Raw genomic sequence first — 14,266 nt, 5'->3', positions numbered from 1 at the left:
TGCACAACCACCAGAGTGCAGCACAGATATATTCAGCCACAAAGTGATGACATTCAGTTAATTATGGAGATGGAGTAGACTGGAGTCATGTCCAGGCAGTTTCATTCAGTTGATGGCATAATTTATCAAACCCTGTAGTTAATGGTAGCGTCCGAGTGATGGAGCCATTTTACAGACACAAGAAATACACTTAAACACAGTATGAGGAATATATTTTCCACAGCTCTGAATATTTCCCTCTCCGTACCCCAGTGCCTCCTTCATGTCCTGAAAGTCAACTCACGATTTATGACGTTTATGTCACCTAAATACAGCCTTACTTAGAAGATACCGTTCAAAGAGGCAAGGCATATTTACACCTACTCAACCAGACGGTCATATAGCTTTTTTTCTCTACCAAAGATCTTGACAGGCGAAAGTGCATCTCAATTACATACTGGGGCCCCGACATACTAAAGTCTTGATTAAATGTAGTTTAAATTGTTGCATTCTCAAAGTCACACTGAGCATACATGTATACATTTAAGCTGTGGATTTGGTTTTGAGGGAATCAGTAGGGCCCATTTTGTCTTTATTTCATATCCTGGCACATTAAGTTTGATTGTATTTCTCATGTGCCTCATTCTAACCCGTACAAATGAACAAAACTCATGTTTACAGCCCTTACACCCCATCTATCTAATCAGCCTGGGCGTGTATCTTCCCTTTGCTGCAACACCATCCATGCCTTCAGTGTCAGAATCCGCCCAGAAATCAAGTGATGGTATGTTATGTTGTCTGTATTTTCTTCTTTCATATCTCGCTTAGTCCCCATGAGTACATCCATCTTGCTCAGCAGCAATAAACGCCATAAAGGCTGGAACCACCTGGGACCAATTCAACAGGGAGATCCTGTGAAACAGTTACAAGAAAGCAACAAATCTCTGACATGAAACAATGTCCTGTGTCAGCTCTATACTGCCCATCTCCATCTGCATCGCTGCACCCCACTGCACAAAACCCCAGCAGTAGGGCCACTCATGCAGCACTCTCTGCTCTGTTGCTCCCTGAGGGTACAGATAAAACAGCAGCAGCTGAAGCCACATCCACCAGAGGAAACATGATGAACTGACCCAGCCTCCCTTATAGATCAGGACGCTCAGGCTGCTTTACATGAGACCTATTACATATCATTAGCAGCAGGCCTCCTTGGCCCAGTGCTGCAGTGAGGATTGTAAAAATGCCTTATCTCCCTCTAGTGGTGAATGTAATACTGCTGATCGTCATTGTCATTCTGGGCAGTGCCTCCCCATTGATCTTCATTCAGAAAGATACAACACTGCAGCAGTGGGAGCGTGCAACACTGGAATCAAATGGGTGCAGTACTCTGTGTATATGGGACCAGGTACGTTGAGCGTATAGGGTTTGAAATGAAAAGAGCAACAAATTACACCTGTAAAAGAACGATGGTGTTAAACACGGAAACCTGTGCCTACCCAGTTGATGATTACTTGAATGTTACATCCTTTTTTTCCACCTCCAGTTTGTCTGATTCTATTATGCAGAGGCCTATATAATATATTTCACATTTTTATTATTGTCCACAAATCGCATGACAACAACAACAATGGTATTAGTCTGCCTCTCAATACTTTATGTTTGTGGATCTTGGCCCGCCCCAAACACCATTTAGCCTTCTCAAATCTACCTTATGTGAAATATGTAGGTTAAAAAAAAATAATTGCTACAAAAAGAGCTGGGCATAGTAACAACATTCAATGTGTGGGGGAAAAGCCATGCTAACTGATATTTACTGCACCAGAATGGAGCAATTGGGGTCAAGTGAAAAATAAATAAACCACTGTGCTCATGTTCTCCAGTGTGGCTCATTGATGTGTTTTTAATAGTTTCTGGATGACAATGGAGAACATGCACCCAGAGGAATAAGCTGCAGTGTCTTCTGCATCAGCTCCACTGGCGATACACATTACTACAGGATCTATGGATTAATCGTTGGTCTTTTCATGGGAATTATTTTGTAAAACAATAAGAACAATATAAAAAAAAACACCCGACTTATGATTTGAGTGGACACATATTCTCAGTCGACATTACCTCATGGAGCATCATAGTAAGGAGTGCATGTAGCTGTGATGTGCACAAGTATGGCCAGCATGCGCATGGCTGCATACTGTACATGCATGCAGTTCAGCGTGTTGAAGCATAAATCAGTACTGCTGACAGGGGCACTTGAGTGATGTGGAGACAAGATTGTTCACATCAGCATACTGTAGATTATTGATGGCCTCGGACTGTGTGAGGACACTTTCTATCAATCTCACATGATGAAGGAGCAGAGACCGGCTGCATAATTAGAGGGTAAAGTCAGTTTAAAGAACAGACACACATATGCGCATTAAAAAGGAGAGAGAGCTGTCCCTCAGATGAATCAATTCATCACAACTGTCAAATTGCCTCTTCTTCCTCCTCTATGCAAACTGCACCAGAATCAGCCGTGTGGCTTCACTGCAATCCCTCCAAAAAAAGAACGAAGAAAGGGAACAGGACTCGACTATTTTGGACATTGTAGGTGTTTATTTTCCTGTCACAGCCTGCAGCCTGTTTCGTCCCTTTTGTCCAGGGGCGGATTGGCCATAGGGACTACCGGGAGTTTTCCCGGTGGGCCGGTCACTAATGGGCCGATAAGCGGCCGTTTTTTATTTATTTATTTATTTAACTTTTTTTCCGCCATGCCTCGCCTTGCCTATTGTAACTCTCCTGGCCCAGGGAGAGAGACATACATCGGCTCGGCCCACAGTGCTCAGCTGCAGACACAGCAGAGAGGTGACGATTGGCCCAGTGGCTTGTCTACCTGGCCCAATGGCCCTATGAGAGGCTACAGAGGCCCAGGAGTCCCACCCACGCATGTTCTAGACCCCCCCTCGTCCAATCACTTTTAATGATGAGGAGTCATGATGAGAGAGAGAGCGAGAGAGAGAGAAAAACAAAAACACCAGCGCACGAAAACGGAAAAGAAAAGTAAAAAAAACGCAAAGGCAGCGCGGAAAAATGGAGGAAAGTAACAGAAAAAGAAAAGCTCTAGCAGCACAGACTGCTAAAAGTACAACAATTACGCAGATGTTTGCTGCAGGGGCCGCCTGGCCTGGCCAGGGCTAGAAGCACCGATGCTGCAGCTTCAGCAGCAGGTCCTTCACGTGAGTCTGAAGGGAGTGAGGCTCCCGTTACCAGTGCCCTTATGGTGCAGGAGGAGGCTGAAAAAATAAGTGTTGAGGAAGACTCTCCACCATGTGAAGGAGGTAGTGATACCGTGTTAAGCAGGTATGTGCTTTCCAGAATGGTGTGGATAAACATTCATTAAAATACTGTAAATGGTCCAGAACGGTTGCTATGAACTTTACTTGACATAATAAATAGCTATAGCTAATAACTCTGATGGTGTGGTGTGTTACAGCTAAATCTACTTATCTAAAGTATTGGAAAACAATAACTATATTCATATACTATCCTGGTTAATTGATTAGTTGCTTTTATTAAAGTGCCCTCACTCAAATTTGGTCATGAAGGACATTGAGCTAACAACTTAACAAATATGTAGGCTATGCTTTCCATATTTTTTTCAGTCAGTGTTTATGGTTTATTGTCCTTTCAACAGTTTAACATTATACAGTTAAAATTAATAAAACACTTATTAACTACTGTTACAGTAAAACATCATTCTGCATACATATTACTCATGATGCAGTACACAAATTACAAGTATTTCTTGTCATGCTTCATTGTCTATACATTATGTTGAGCTGTACTGTCTTTCTAAGATAAAATTAGTGTCTGTCCATTTTTCAGATCATTGTACTATTGATTTCCATACTTTAGCCGACTAGCCAAAGTTCTGATTGCATGCAGACTCATTATGTGCATGTAATTTTGTCCAAACTTAACTTATTCCACACTATTCCTCTACTTTGTTGTATATTGTATATCGTTTAGTAGTGGTGTTATTAAGAGCTTGTGTGTTTGTATGTACATCAACAGTGCTAGTTGGCAAAATATCCGCGTGCAGATAGTGGGCCGGTCTGGACCAAAAAGTCCAGGGCCAAATTTTTGTCCCAGTCCACCCCTGCTTTTGTCTGATTCTCTCCTGTTCTGTCTCTCCGTCCTCGACACTCTCGGTTTGTTTCCCACTCTCCCTCCACCCCCCTTGAGCGTAGCTGGCTGCTGGGGTTGGCCTCTCTCTCTCTCTCTTTCTCTCTCTCTCTTGCTGTGCCACGTATGTAACCCAAACTGTGTGAGAGCCAAGCAGGGCTGGGCTACAGGAAAAGCTTTCCACAAGACCAGGCTGAGTCTTACAGTAAGTCTCCCTGGACCTTGTTCAGTGAGGAATGAAATGGGGCTGCACATTTTCATTTTCTGCTCTGAACTACTGTGTAGTTCATCTCTGCACCTTCCTCCACATTACCTTTTCTTTCCTTTTCATCTTCTTCCCCCATCCCCCATCCCCCCCCCTCCACCCCCACCGTTTACTTTCACTCTTTGTCTCTGGGTCAGACTTTCACTTTCCTCAACGTGTGCTGCTGTGTTGCTGTAGAACACGGTCCCGGCCCCTTCTCGTATGAACACAGGCTCCTCCCTCGGCCTTACTTAATGTCATTAACAGGTGGCTTTCTAAAATAGACACACACACGCACACACATACGCAAACAGCCCCAGAGAGCCCCATGCTGCCACAGATACACAGATATGTTTTTAATCATGCTGGCACGGCTGTCGTCATGTGAGCGGACCACCCCGCAGCACCTTGGCTCGCTGATTCAGGATTTCAAACATGTATACACGCCATGAACAGGGTGCTGCTGTTGAGACTGAACATGAGTTGCAGGGGCGGTGTGAGGGACACACAAACAAACACACACACACACACACACACACATGGACACACACACTTAATCATCAACAGTGTTAACCAACCAGGCTGCAGCCCCCTCCCCTGTTACACTCACTTTCCATAACTCTTACGTACCACCCTCCCACCCCCTTTTCCCTCTCTCTCTCTCTGTCACTAACTCTCCCATCACCACTCTCCCCCTCTATTAAGTTTCAAGCGTCTCTTCCTCCTGAACTGAGCAACACACACACCAAACAGGTCAGACTTATTCTTCTTTTCACTCCTGTGCATTAGCTAGTTATTGCTTTCTTACGCCCATGTGTTAAACACGTGTTGTTGCTGCTGTTGGTCAAACGATAGAGAGAGTTCATTGCTTTCACAACTTTAAATATGCCTGTGCGACAAGCTGATCCTCTGCACAGCTGCTACAGAGCTGAGGGCAGTGCACCTTAGTTTGTTTTTATTGATGCATCACAAACCACATAAACATGTATAAGTACACAGCTCTGGATAATCCTTTATTACAAAGTCGGTATTAGTTGGGGTGGGAGTTATCCACCCCCCCCCCCCCTCCCTCCCCCTTAGAGTAGCCTGGCATGCTGTAACCCCTCCGATCATCCTGGTTAATATGGATGTAATGTGATCGAGGTCTGTAATTCTGTGATCACTAACTTGGCTGTCAGCAGCTGCAGCTCTTTCATGATCTTTATTACAGTTAATGTTGGAGGAGTATTCTGATGCACGGCTGCTATTCCAAAGCTTTGTTAATTAGAGATCTGCCTTTTATTAGCTTGGCAGATAAGAAGATTGGATCCTTTTACAGTGGTTACTGTCACTTAGGGCTATACGCGATAAATCAATATTATTGTTTATCAACATATCATGGTGATCAAGTGCTATTATCATGATTGCTCATGTCATTGTTCAAAACAAAATTAATGTTGTCTATAGATAGATAGATAGATAGATAGATAGATAGATAGATAGATAGATAGATAGATAGATAGATAGATAGATAGATAGATAGATAGATACAGTACCTGTCTATCTAACTAACTAACTAAATCTAATTTCCCAGGCTTACTCTCAGGTTTTAAGTGCCGCATGCTGCCCTCTGTGTTTACACCCAAAATATCGTACACAAAGTACTTACTCTAAGTGGGTTCATGTGGTGCCTTGCCTATATAAAAACTCTGATGCTGTCAGCACAAAGCTCTGAATTAAGTGATCTACCAACTGTGTGTGGCCTGCTGGTGCCGCCTTCCTAACTGGCCAGGCCTCTCGCCTCCACTATGTGACCTGTTGGACTGAGTTAATTATTGCAGCCCCCACTCTGTCAGAGGGTTCAGGCTTGAATTATCACCTCTCACGCACCCTGCGCAGAGGGGAGACACCGTTGCACCCTGTCACTCACGTTGTTTAAACTCAGTCACAGTTTGGAATAACAGAAACAGCTTTATAAGCCAGGACCACATGCACGCTGCTAAAGAAGACACTCATGGCTGCAGATTCCTGGTGTTTGGCGGTACACGTAATGCAGGATGGGAGGTATTCGAGGCAACCCATTATCCCCTCAGATCAAAGGGGATCTGTGTGTAAGCCACAGATAGTTTACCTGCTCTGGGATGCGGTCTGCTGTCAACTCCTTTGGGAAAATAGAAGATGGGTGGTTCAGTCTGGCGCTGTGGTGTTATCTCTCACCTTGACCCCATACCAGACTACTCCACTAGCTCATCCAGCCCAATTGTTTCTTCATCTGAAGCAAAATCTGCCTTTCAGGGAAACGCCATATGGCTTATCTATTGTTGGCTGAGAGCGCGTCATATGGCTTTTAGGGGAGGGAATACTGTAGATGCTGATAAAGCTGTTGGAAATTAAATATTACGCTGGTGATGAAAGGATTTTGCTCTTGTGAAGCATATGCCGGCTGCTCTTTCATCTTTCTGTTTCATCTCTCTATTTCAGTGGACTGGACCGAAAACAGACAGTGGCTCTCCTGGTCCTGCCTCCACCTCTTCCCATTTTATCATTACCTTATTTAATCCGTCCCCCTACTTTATTGTAGTTCTATTCATATCGCTTTCTGTCTAATTTCAGAGTTCTCCCTCACTTCCACTGTTCGTTCGGGCTTCTTTTGCTTTCAATTTACCCATCACAGTACAGTTGATAGCTGTGTCACCTCTTTTTGAGTGAGCTCAACCCTATCCCACCTGAGCACCTCCCCATTTTCTTCTCTTTTAACCCCCCCTTCCTTACATCTTTTCATCTATTATTTACTCCCCATAATCTTTAGCCGAAGTCGGTTGTCCCATCCCCTCGTCTTTGTGGTTGGGCCAGGTCTGTTGAGACCAGTATGTGGTCCAACTTATTTGTACAGCAAGATGAGGAAGGCCGCATGGGGGTGGCCGGGGCGGGACAAGGTGGAGGTCTGGCTGGAATGAAAGGTGGAAGGGTACAGAGGCGAACACACAAGATGAGTGACAGCCAGGAGGGGAAGATCAAGCTGGCCTTCTTTGTGTCTATCATCGGTGTCACACTGACGGTCCTCGGTGTGGGGACAGAGTTCTGGGTGGAGTTAGCCCAACCAAAGAATTTCAGCGGCAACCAGACCTGCCAGATGGCCCACTACGGCCTATGGAAGGGCTGCATCCGCACCCTATGGGTGGCTGACATAGACCCAGAGAGGACGAGCTGCGGCCCTGCTGAGCTACCTGGAGGTGAGGCCTCTGTCCGGTGTGTCTGTGTTTGTGTTCATCTGTCTGTCTGTCTGTCTGTCTGTCTGTCTGTCTGTCTGTCTGTCCTCTGTACTCTCTGCGAGGTGAGCAGGTGAGCTTTCTGCAGGGAGCGTGTCTGTTTTGTTTCTCTGACTGTCTGCTTACGTCTGCTTTCCTGCAAATTGATTTGCCCAGCCATGCAAGCCTTCCTCCAGGCTCCCCCCATGCTTCAGTACGTGCATCAGTGTGAGAGTGAATTGATAGAAAATGGTCAAAAAGATGTTTCTGAGTGGCTGTAAAACTGTTGACATCACTGAGGATATATAAACGATGTACATTTCTTTGCCATCATCACTGATGTGAAAAACAGAGGGAACAGGCATAACTAATATGGTGCATCGCCTCTGGGAATATGCTTACATCTGTAGGTCTCTCATCTGAACCCATGAGGGACCATGTGAAACCATGTCATGGTTAAAATAAAACAATTTCTGTCAAAAGTCAAGAATTGTCATTAAAAAAATAATCATTTTAAAATATATTCTGTATTTCACGTCGTTTTACCAGCATGCTGTATAGCTTCATTCACTATAAATTCACAAAGGGATAGACAGAGGATAGTTGTGTATGTGAAGCTGCCTGCATACATATGTATCTAGGTCATCCTACAGATAATGTGCAAATTGAATCATTAAAGAAATACGATACAGGGAAACAGATCTGGTGGAATGAAGCTGCACACAGAGGACCACAGTGAAGCTGTTTTCAATTCTTCTCCCGCCGTAACCACACAGAGCAGCATGCAGGTACATCCCCTGTTATACAACATTATCCTTATGATTCATAACGTTGTCTGTGTAATGAAGCATTATTAATTTTAAGATTTTCTCCTCACTGGGCACCTAATCATCTCCTGTTGTGCACACAGTGCCGACAGGTGATAAAGGCGCAGACCACAGGTTTATGGTGCTGATGAACATCCATGTTTAGAGTTGTGACAGCTCCGTTCTTAAAGCACTTTATTCAACTTGACCGTGGTTATGTTCTCCAGAGTGCGTCGATTATCTGCACAATGACCTATTTCTGTCTGAAAGGAGAGAGAGGCAGGTATTGAAAGATGGAGATAGGCATAGCATGGCAGGCTTTAGGAGGAGCTTCTCCTGGAATCACTCCCTGTCTGAGGAAATCTGCTGTGATGCAACAGAGCACTAAAGAGACCAAAATGCATCCCCTCACCCCCAGCAGATACATGCAGATCACATATATAGCCTACATAGATACTCCTCACATACATCACCTTGAATGGCGTGTCACTATTGTTTTGTATCCAGTTTTCAAGGACTAATTCATCATTGCTGTCAAAATGTTCCTGCACGTCTGGCTGCTGCTTCCCTCTAACGGATATCTATCTCAATGCTTCCAAGATGGTCTGTTAGAGTGTGAATGCAGCCAGTATGCTACTGACAATCTTTTTCACACTGTTGGCCCACGCCGCCTGTTGCAGATGGCCGTGGGCTCCCAGTGTTTGGAGGAAAACAACTGTTTTTTGCCATCTCTGCTTCTCTGTATCGCATCCCTGTTTACATGCCTCTGGCTCACGTCCCAAGCAAAGTGCAGCCCGCGCCGATGCTGCGCCTGTCATCTCAAGACCAGCTATCCGTCTTCGCTGCCTGCTGGAGAGGAACATGATGGCTCAATAATTATAGCCTCAGTGATGGTAACAAGAGCAAAATCAGTTGACTGTGATAGCATAATGTGTTAAAAAAAAATCAGTAGGCTGATAAATGGAGTGTCTGCTTCAATGAAAATGTTTGCAAACGTGCTCGGGCTCAGACATGTTTGTGTGTAAAAGAAATTAAATGTGTGTAGAAGCTTGTGGACATCTTGGACCACATATTTGACGGGTAACTCATCACTATGTGCTTGTGAAGCCAAGTGGAATCTGACTACTTCACAGTTTTTGTCTAAATATAGAGGGGGGGAAACGAGGAAGAGGGACTGAGGGAGAGAGTATGTCTAATGCAGTATTAACCAACCCCTCTGTGCTTCCTCCCCCTCTTGACATCTCCTGCTCCCCTCACCTCCTTCTCCATCTGTGGCTCCCCTCTCTCTTCTCCTTCACTCACCACCCCACCATCTGCCCCCCTCTTTCCCCACTATCTCACCCCCCCCTTCATCTTCGACTCACCCCACACATCCTCTTCCCCTCACTCACTGCGCCTCTCCATTTCTATCCTCCATCTGCCCCTTCTCCCTGCCGACCACTCCTTCTCTCCCCTCTGCCATCCACCCTCAGTGTTTTGCCGTCTCTCACCCTCTCTGGCGGCACCATATGTGCAGCGCTGGGCAGTGTGTGTTGAGTGTGTAGCGGTGTGTGTGTGTGTCTGGATACTCCAGCTAATGCTCGACACTTGGATATAAATAGGAATGATGCCTGGAAGGACAGCGTGCATGGATGCATAGGAGGCACATCACAGAAGACCAGCAGTCATCCATAGGAGTGTGTGAGTGTGTGTGTGTGTGTGTGGGTCTGATCTCTTTGTCTGATCTTTTCTTTTTAACCACAGAAACCAACTGCACCTACTTCAAATTCTTCACCTCTGGGGAGAATGCAGTCATATTCAAGAAGACGACTAACAAGAGTGAGATACCTTCCTTTGCGATCTTTGATATACAAACAGATACACACTAACAGTTAAACAGCAGTTTCTATCAATATAAAGATGTTGAGTGTTGTGCTCACAGGACCATCCTGGTGGTTTTTGCATGTTTTAGCCCATTAACTTCTGCTGCCACCCATTTTCCGGAGCAAACCCTAAGCTATCAGACTGATTAATGTGTGTACCTTTACCATCCAGGGTAGCTACCACTGGTTTCAGCGCAGTTTGGAGACTTGGTACTTACATCACAGTGAACATAAAGTCATCTTTGTCTCTTCTGAAAACTTCCTTGATGATGCATTCAAGGACTATCTGATATTTGACACACTTAGTTGCCACTTTATTCAGCAGACCTAGCCAAAACTATCATGCAACAGCAGGTATAATGGAAGCAATAAATCTCACCCTCATGAATAGCTATGTTTAGTTTTTGCTCAAAAAGTTTTAGAAGCGTCTTGATTTCGGGAGCGTGCCTATGTTCCCACAGCCCTATGTTCCCTCAGCCCTATGTTCCCACTGGACTCTCTCTACCTATCTGGACTCTATCTATCTGGCCTGTCTAGCCTCTACCTGGTCTTTTTACTAAACTTAACCAACTCCTTTCTTCATTGCCTAAACCCAACCAATGGTGATAGGGCCTAATTTTCAGTGACAGCAAAAGTTAGAAATGTGGGAACATAGGGCTGTGGGAACATAGGAATGACCCCTTGATTTCAGTGTTTGGGCATTTTGGAGGCTAAATGACCATAAATCATACAGGCATGAACTTAAACCAGTTCCTGCTGCAGTTAGTCATGCTAACAGCCTAAGTGGCCAAAACAGCTCCACATTAACATACTAACATGCTCAAACTGACGATGCTAACATGCTGAGGCTAATATCATAGCTACACATCACCTATTAATTTAGCATGGTTAGCATGTTGACATTTAGTCCAGTAAGACCAGTAGAAATATTGACCTGATGGTGAGCTGGATGAAAAGTCGTGGGATCCTCAAAGTCACTTAAATTTATCCATAAGGGAACGTGAATGTGTGTATCAAATTTCAGGACGATCCATCCAATAGTTTTGGAGACGTTTCACTCAAATCCACAAATGCAAAGACACAGTGGTGGATTAAAAGTCAGAGGGATTCATCCTCTGAGGACCATGAATGTGTGTACAAAACTGTGTGGGATTACACAACTCTTACTGCCTGTAGTCAAATGATCTCACTCCAACAAGCCCCTCCAAGAGCGGAAAAACACAAATAGCCTATCGTCTTTTCATATAGGCCTATGTTGCTTATCAGCTTCTATATTTTTGGCTTCTTCTTTTCACCAAAAAGTCTCATTCCTCAATCTTTTATCTGATGTGAATGAATTAATGAATTAATAAAATGATGTCTGTATGGTGGTGTGTAAAAAAAAAAATCTGGCACCGGCTGTTTTGCTTTATGGGTTGCACCTGTTCAGGTTTACGTCGCCAGTAAATTCTGTTTTAAAGAGAGCCAACAGGAGAAGTGGCACATTTCACTACTTTTTTTTTCATGTTTTAACCATCACGTGCAATCAAATATAAGCCCAGAAGAATCAAACTTTGTGAGGTTATGCAAATGTTGCAGTGACTGACTATGAAATCCCCAGTTTCCACACAGCATTTGACAATACTCCCCTTTACTCTAGATTTCTTGCTACGTTCAGTTTTATATACCAGCTTTATACATTATTCTGTCTCATCTGTTCATGTGCTCTCATTCACAGATTTGAATCTAGCAGCAGCTATTGTTGCCCTTTTGAGTTTGACCATGATGGTCATGGGCTCCATCTGTATCGTCATGGCCCTGAGCAAAGGAGTGCAGTTCTTTCTCAAGCCAGCCTCCTTCTGTTTCATCCTATCAGGTATGGACTTCACTGCAGATTGCACATTGTATTAAATGTTCTGATCTGATGTTGAATTCTTCTCTCCCTTTGTCCAGGCGTACTGGTCCTTCTCTCTATCCTGATATTCCACCAGTCTGTTCTGGCCCTTCTGTCCAGTAACCACGCCATACCGTTACACCATGAGCTGTCCTGGTCAGTGGCCTGTGTAGGCTCGGCGGGAGCAGCTCTTATTTTGGGAGGATGCCTCTTCGTCATCATCTCTCTTCCGTTTAGCCTCTGGCAGAAATGCTTGCCACACAAGAATAGCGCCACCTAGCACTCAAATGCTAAAATATACACAAAGTGTTTTTGATAAAAGTGCTTGAGGGCAAGTAATCTATGAAAGCTCATTTCCTGAGGGCTACAACCTTGAACTTGCTCTTGGCATTTAATTTGTCAGAGAGGTGAAACCAGGTCTTAATCAAACATATGAGGAAAAGTCATCAGCACATGAAGAATCCCTCTGGAGTTAAACTAAAATTTGTATTAGGGTTGTTGTTGTTTTTTTTCTAGAAAATAGATGGAGGCTTAATGGCCTACTCAAAGCTTTACAACCACACATAAATCTACATAGTCTTTCTGCCAGCATAAGTAGAGTAAATACATTTTATATTTAAAAACCTTTTATTATTTTAGATGATGTAGATTTTTTTTTATATGGAAGCTCATTTCTGCCAAGAGAAGTAGAAAAAACAAAACAGAACAAGTTCCTCTGATAAATAGACAATAGGTTTCCATAATTTATGCCCTCTATAGCAGCAGTCTCTGATCAACAGGATGATATCTCTGTCTTTCCAAAACCTGTTTACAATATTATGATTAAGGAAGGAGGTTATGGAATTGCCATTGATTTTAATTTGGCTGGGGCATAGCACATCCATGGCTATCTTGGGTAGGCTACATATTCTTTTTCTACCATATCCACAACATTTATTTTTGTATTTCATTCCATGTCACAGTGCAAATGTAGATTTACGCACATTTATGTGAATGGATGTAGATGTGTTTTGCAATTCCAACACAATACTTCAGTGACTCCTCCATAACAAATAATATAATAATTTGGCTGCAAAAAAAACATGGGACAGATAGATGCCTCCTGATAAAATCCAATATTTTGCTGACCCATCCACCCACTCTGACCGCTTCCCTTTGTTTCTCTGTAACAATGTCAGCTTGGCTGCTAGAGGGCTGTAACCTGAATATAAATGTCTTTTTACAACACTATGAGTTTGTAAGTCAATTACTATCTCATAATATTGACTCACTGAAATCATTTTCTATTTTTTTTTCTCCAAGCAGAAATGGTCTTCCATAATTTAAAATTCCCTAATACCATAAGAATGTATCAGTGTAGCAACAAATACTTTTTTTCCTTTCTTTTTTTGTTTTTGATAATGCTAACAATCAGTATGCGGTACATCCAGAAGTCATTTGTCCTATCTGCTGTTCGTTGCCTTATGAACTCAATGAGTCTCATTTTTATTCTAGCAGTGCGTCCTATGAGACACTGTTTTTTACACTTCGTACTTGATAAACAGGAAGCTTTAGTTGTTATTATTTATTACTTGTGTGTTTAACATTGGGTGAATGCTGCTTCAGTATATGAATGTATGATGAATGAAATCAACTGTGAGAGGAGATTAAAATACCATTTTGTATATCAGAGAACAATGGACTCACTTTATAACCTCAACTCTGTACATAAAATGAGTGTGTTTATATTTTATGAACGGTCACTGTTGTTTTGTGTCAGTTACTTTATTTTGGAATATGTGTGGTGTAAATACATTTTATTTGTGTCATAGGATGCTCATCTTTTCTCTCTGTAGCAAGAAATTATATGTGCTCATTTCTACTTGTATGTACCTAGTATGTGGCACTACTTCTGCTTTTCATTAAAGGGATTTGACATACAATGTTTTTGTTTGTTGGCATGACACCCTGTCTGCCCTCAAACTTTCACCCATTTTCCCCCCTTTACAGTGTGACTCCTAGCCTCTCTGCCAAACATGCCCCTCCCCCAAATCCGCTCCTCTATAATTAGGCCAGAGCTCATCGCAATGCATTTCACTGCAGAGGTTAGGAAACCTTACCCTTGAATTTCA

The 14,266-nt window shown here is 43.3% G+C and overlaps 1 protein-coding gene across 1 annotated transcript; it reads left to right on the top strand.

The window, feature by feature from the left end:
- Nucleotides 1–5,125: 5,125 nt before the first annotated feature.
- On the top strand, nt 5,126–14,060 carry cacng6b (calcium channel, voltage-dependent, gamma subunit 6b). Its single transcript, XM_083989082.1, has 5 exons — nt 5,126–5,140; nt 6,848–7,599; nt 10,164–10,238; nt 12,000–12,137; nt 12,215–14,060. Exons 2-5 carry the CDS (start codon nt 7,236–7,238, stop codon nt 12,433–12,435), a joined length of 798 nt encoding a protein of 265 aa, XP_083845208.1. The 5' UTR covers nt 5,126–5,140; nt 6,848–7,235; the 3' UTR covers nt 12,436–14,060.
- Nucleotides 14,061–14,266: the final 206 nt, after the last annotated feature.

This window comes from Trachurus trachurus (genome assembly GCF_905171665.1).
Source record: "Trachurus trachurus genome assembly, chromosome: 16".
Classification (NCBI taxonomy): Eukaryota; Metazoa; Chordata; class Actinopteri; order Carangiformes; family Carangidae; genus Trachurus; species Trachurus trachurus.
Note: the sequence above shows the minus strand (reverse complement) of the source record. Positions and strands in the feature narration are given on the sequence as shown.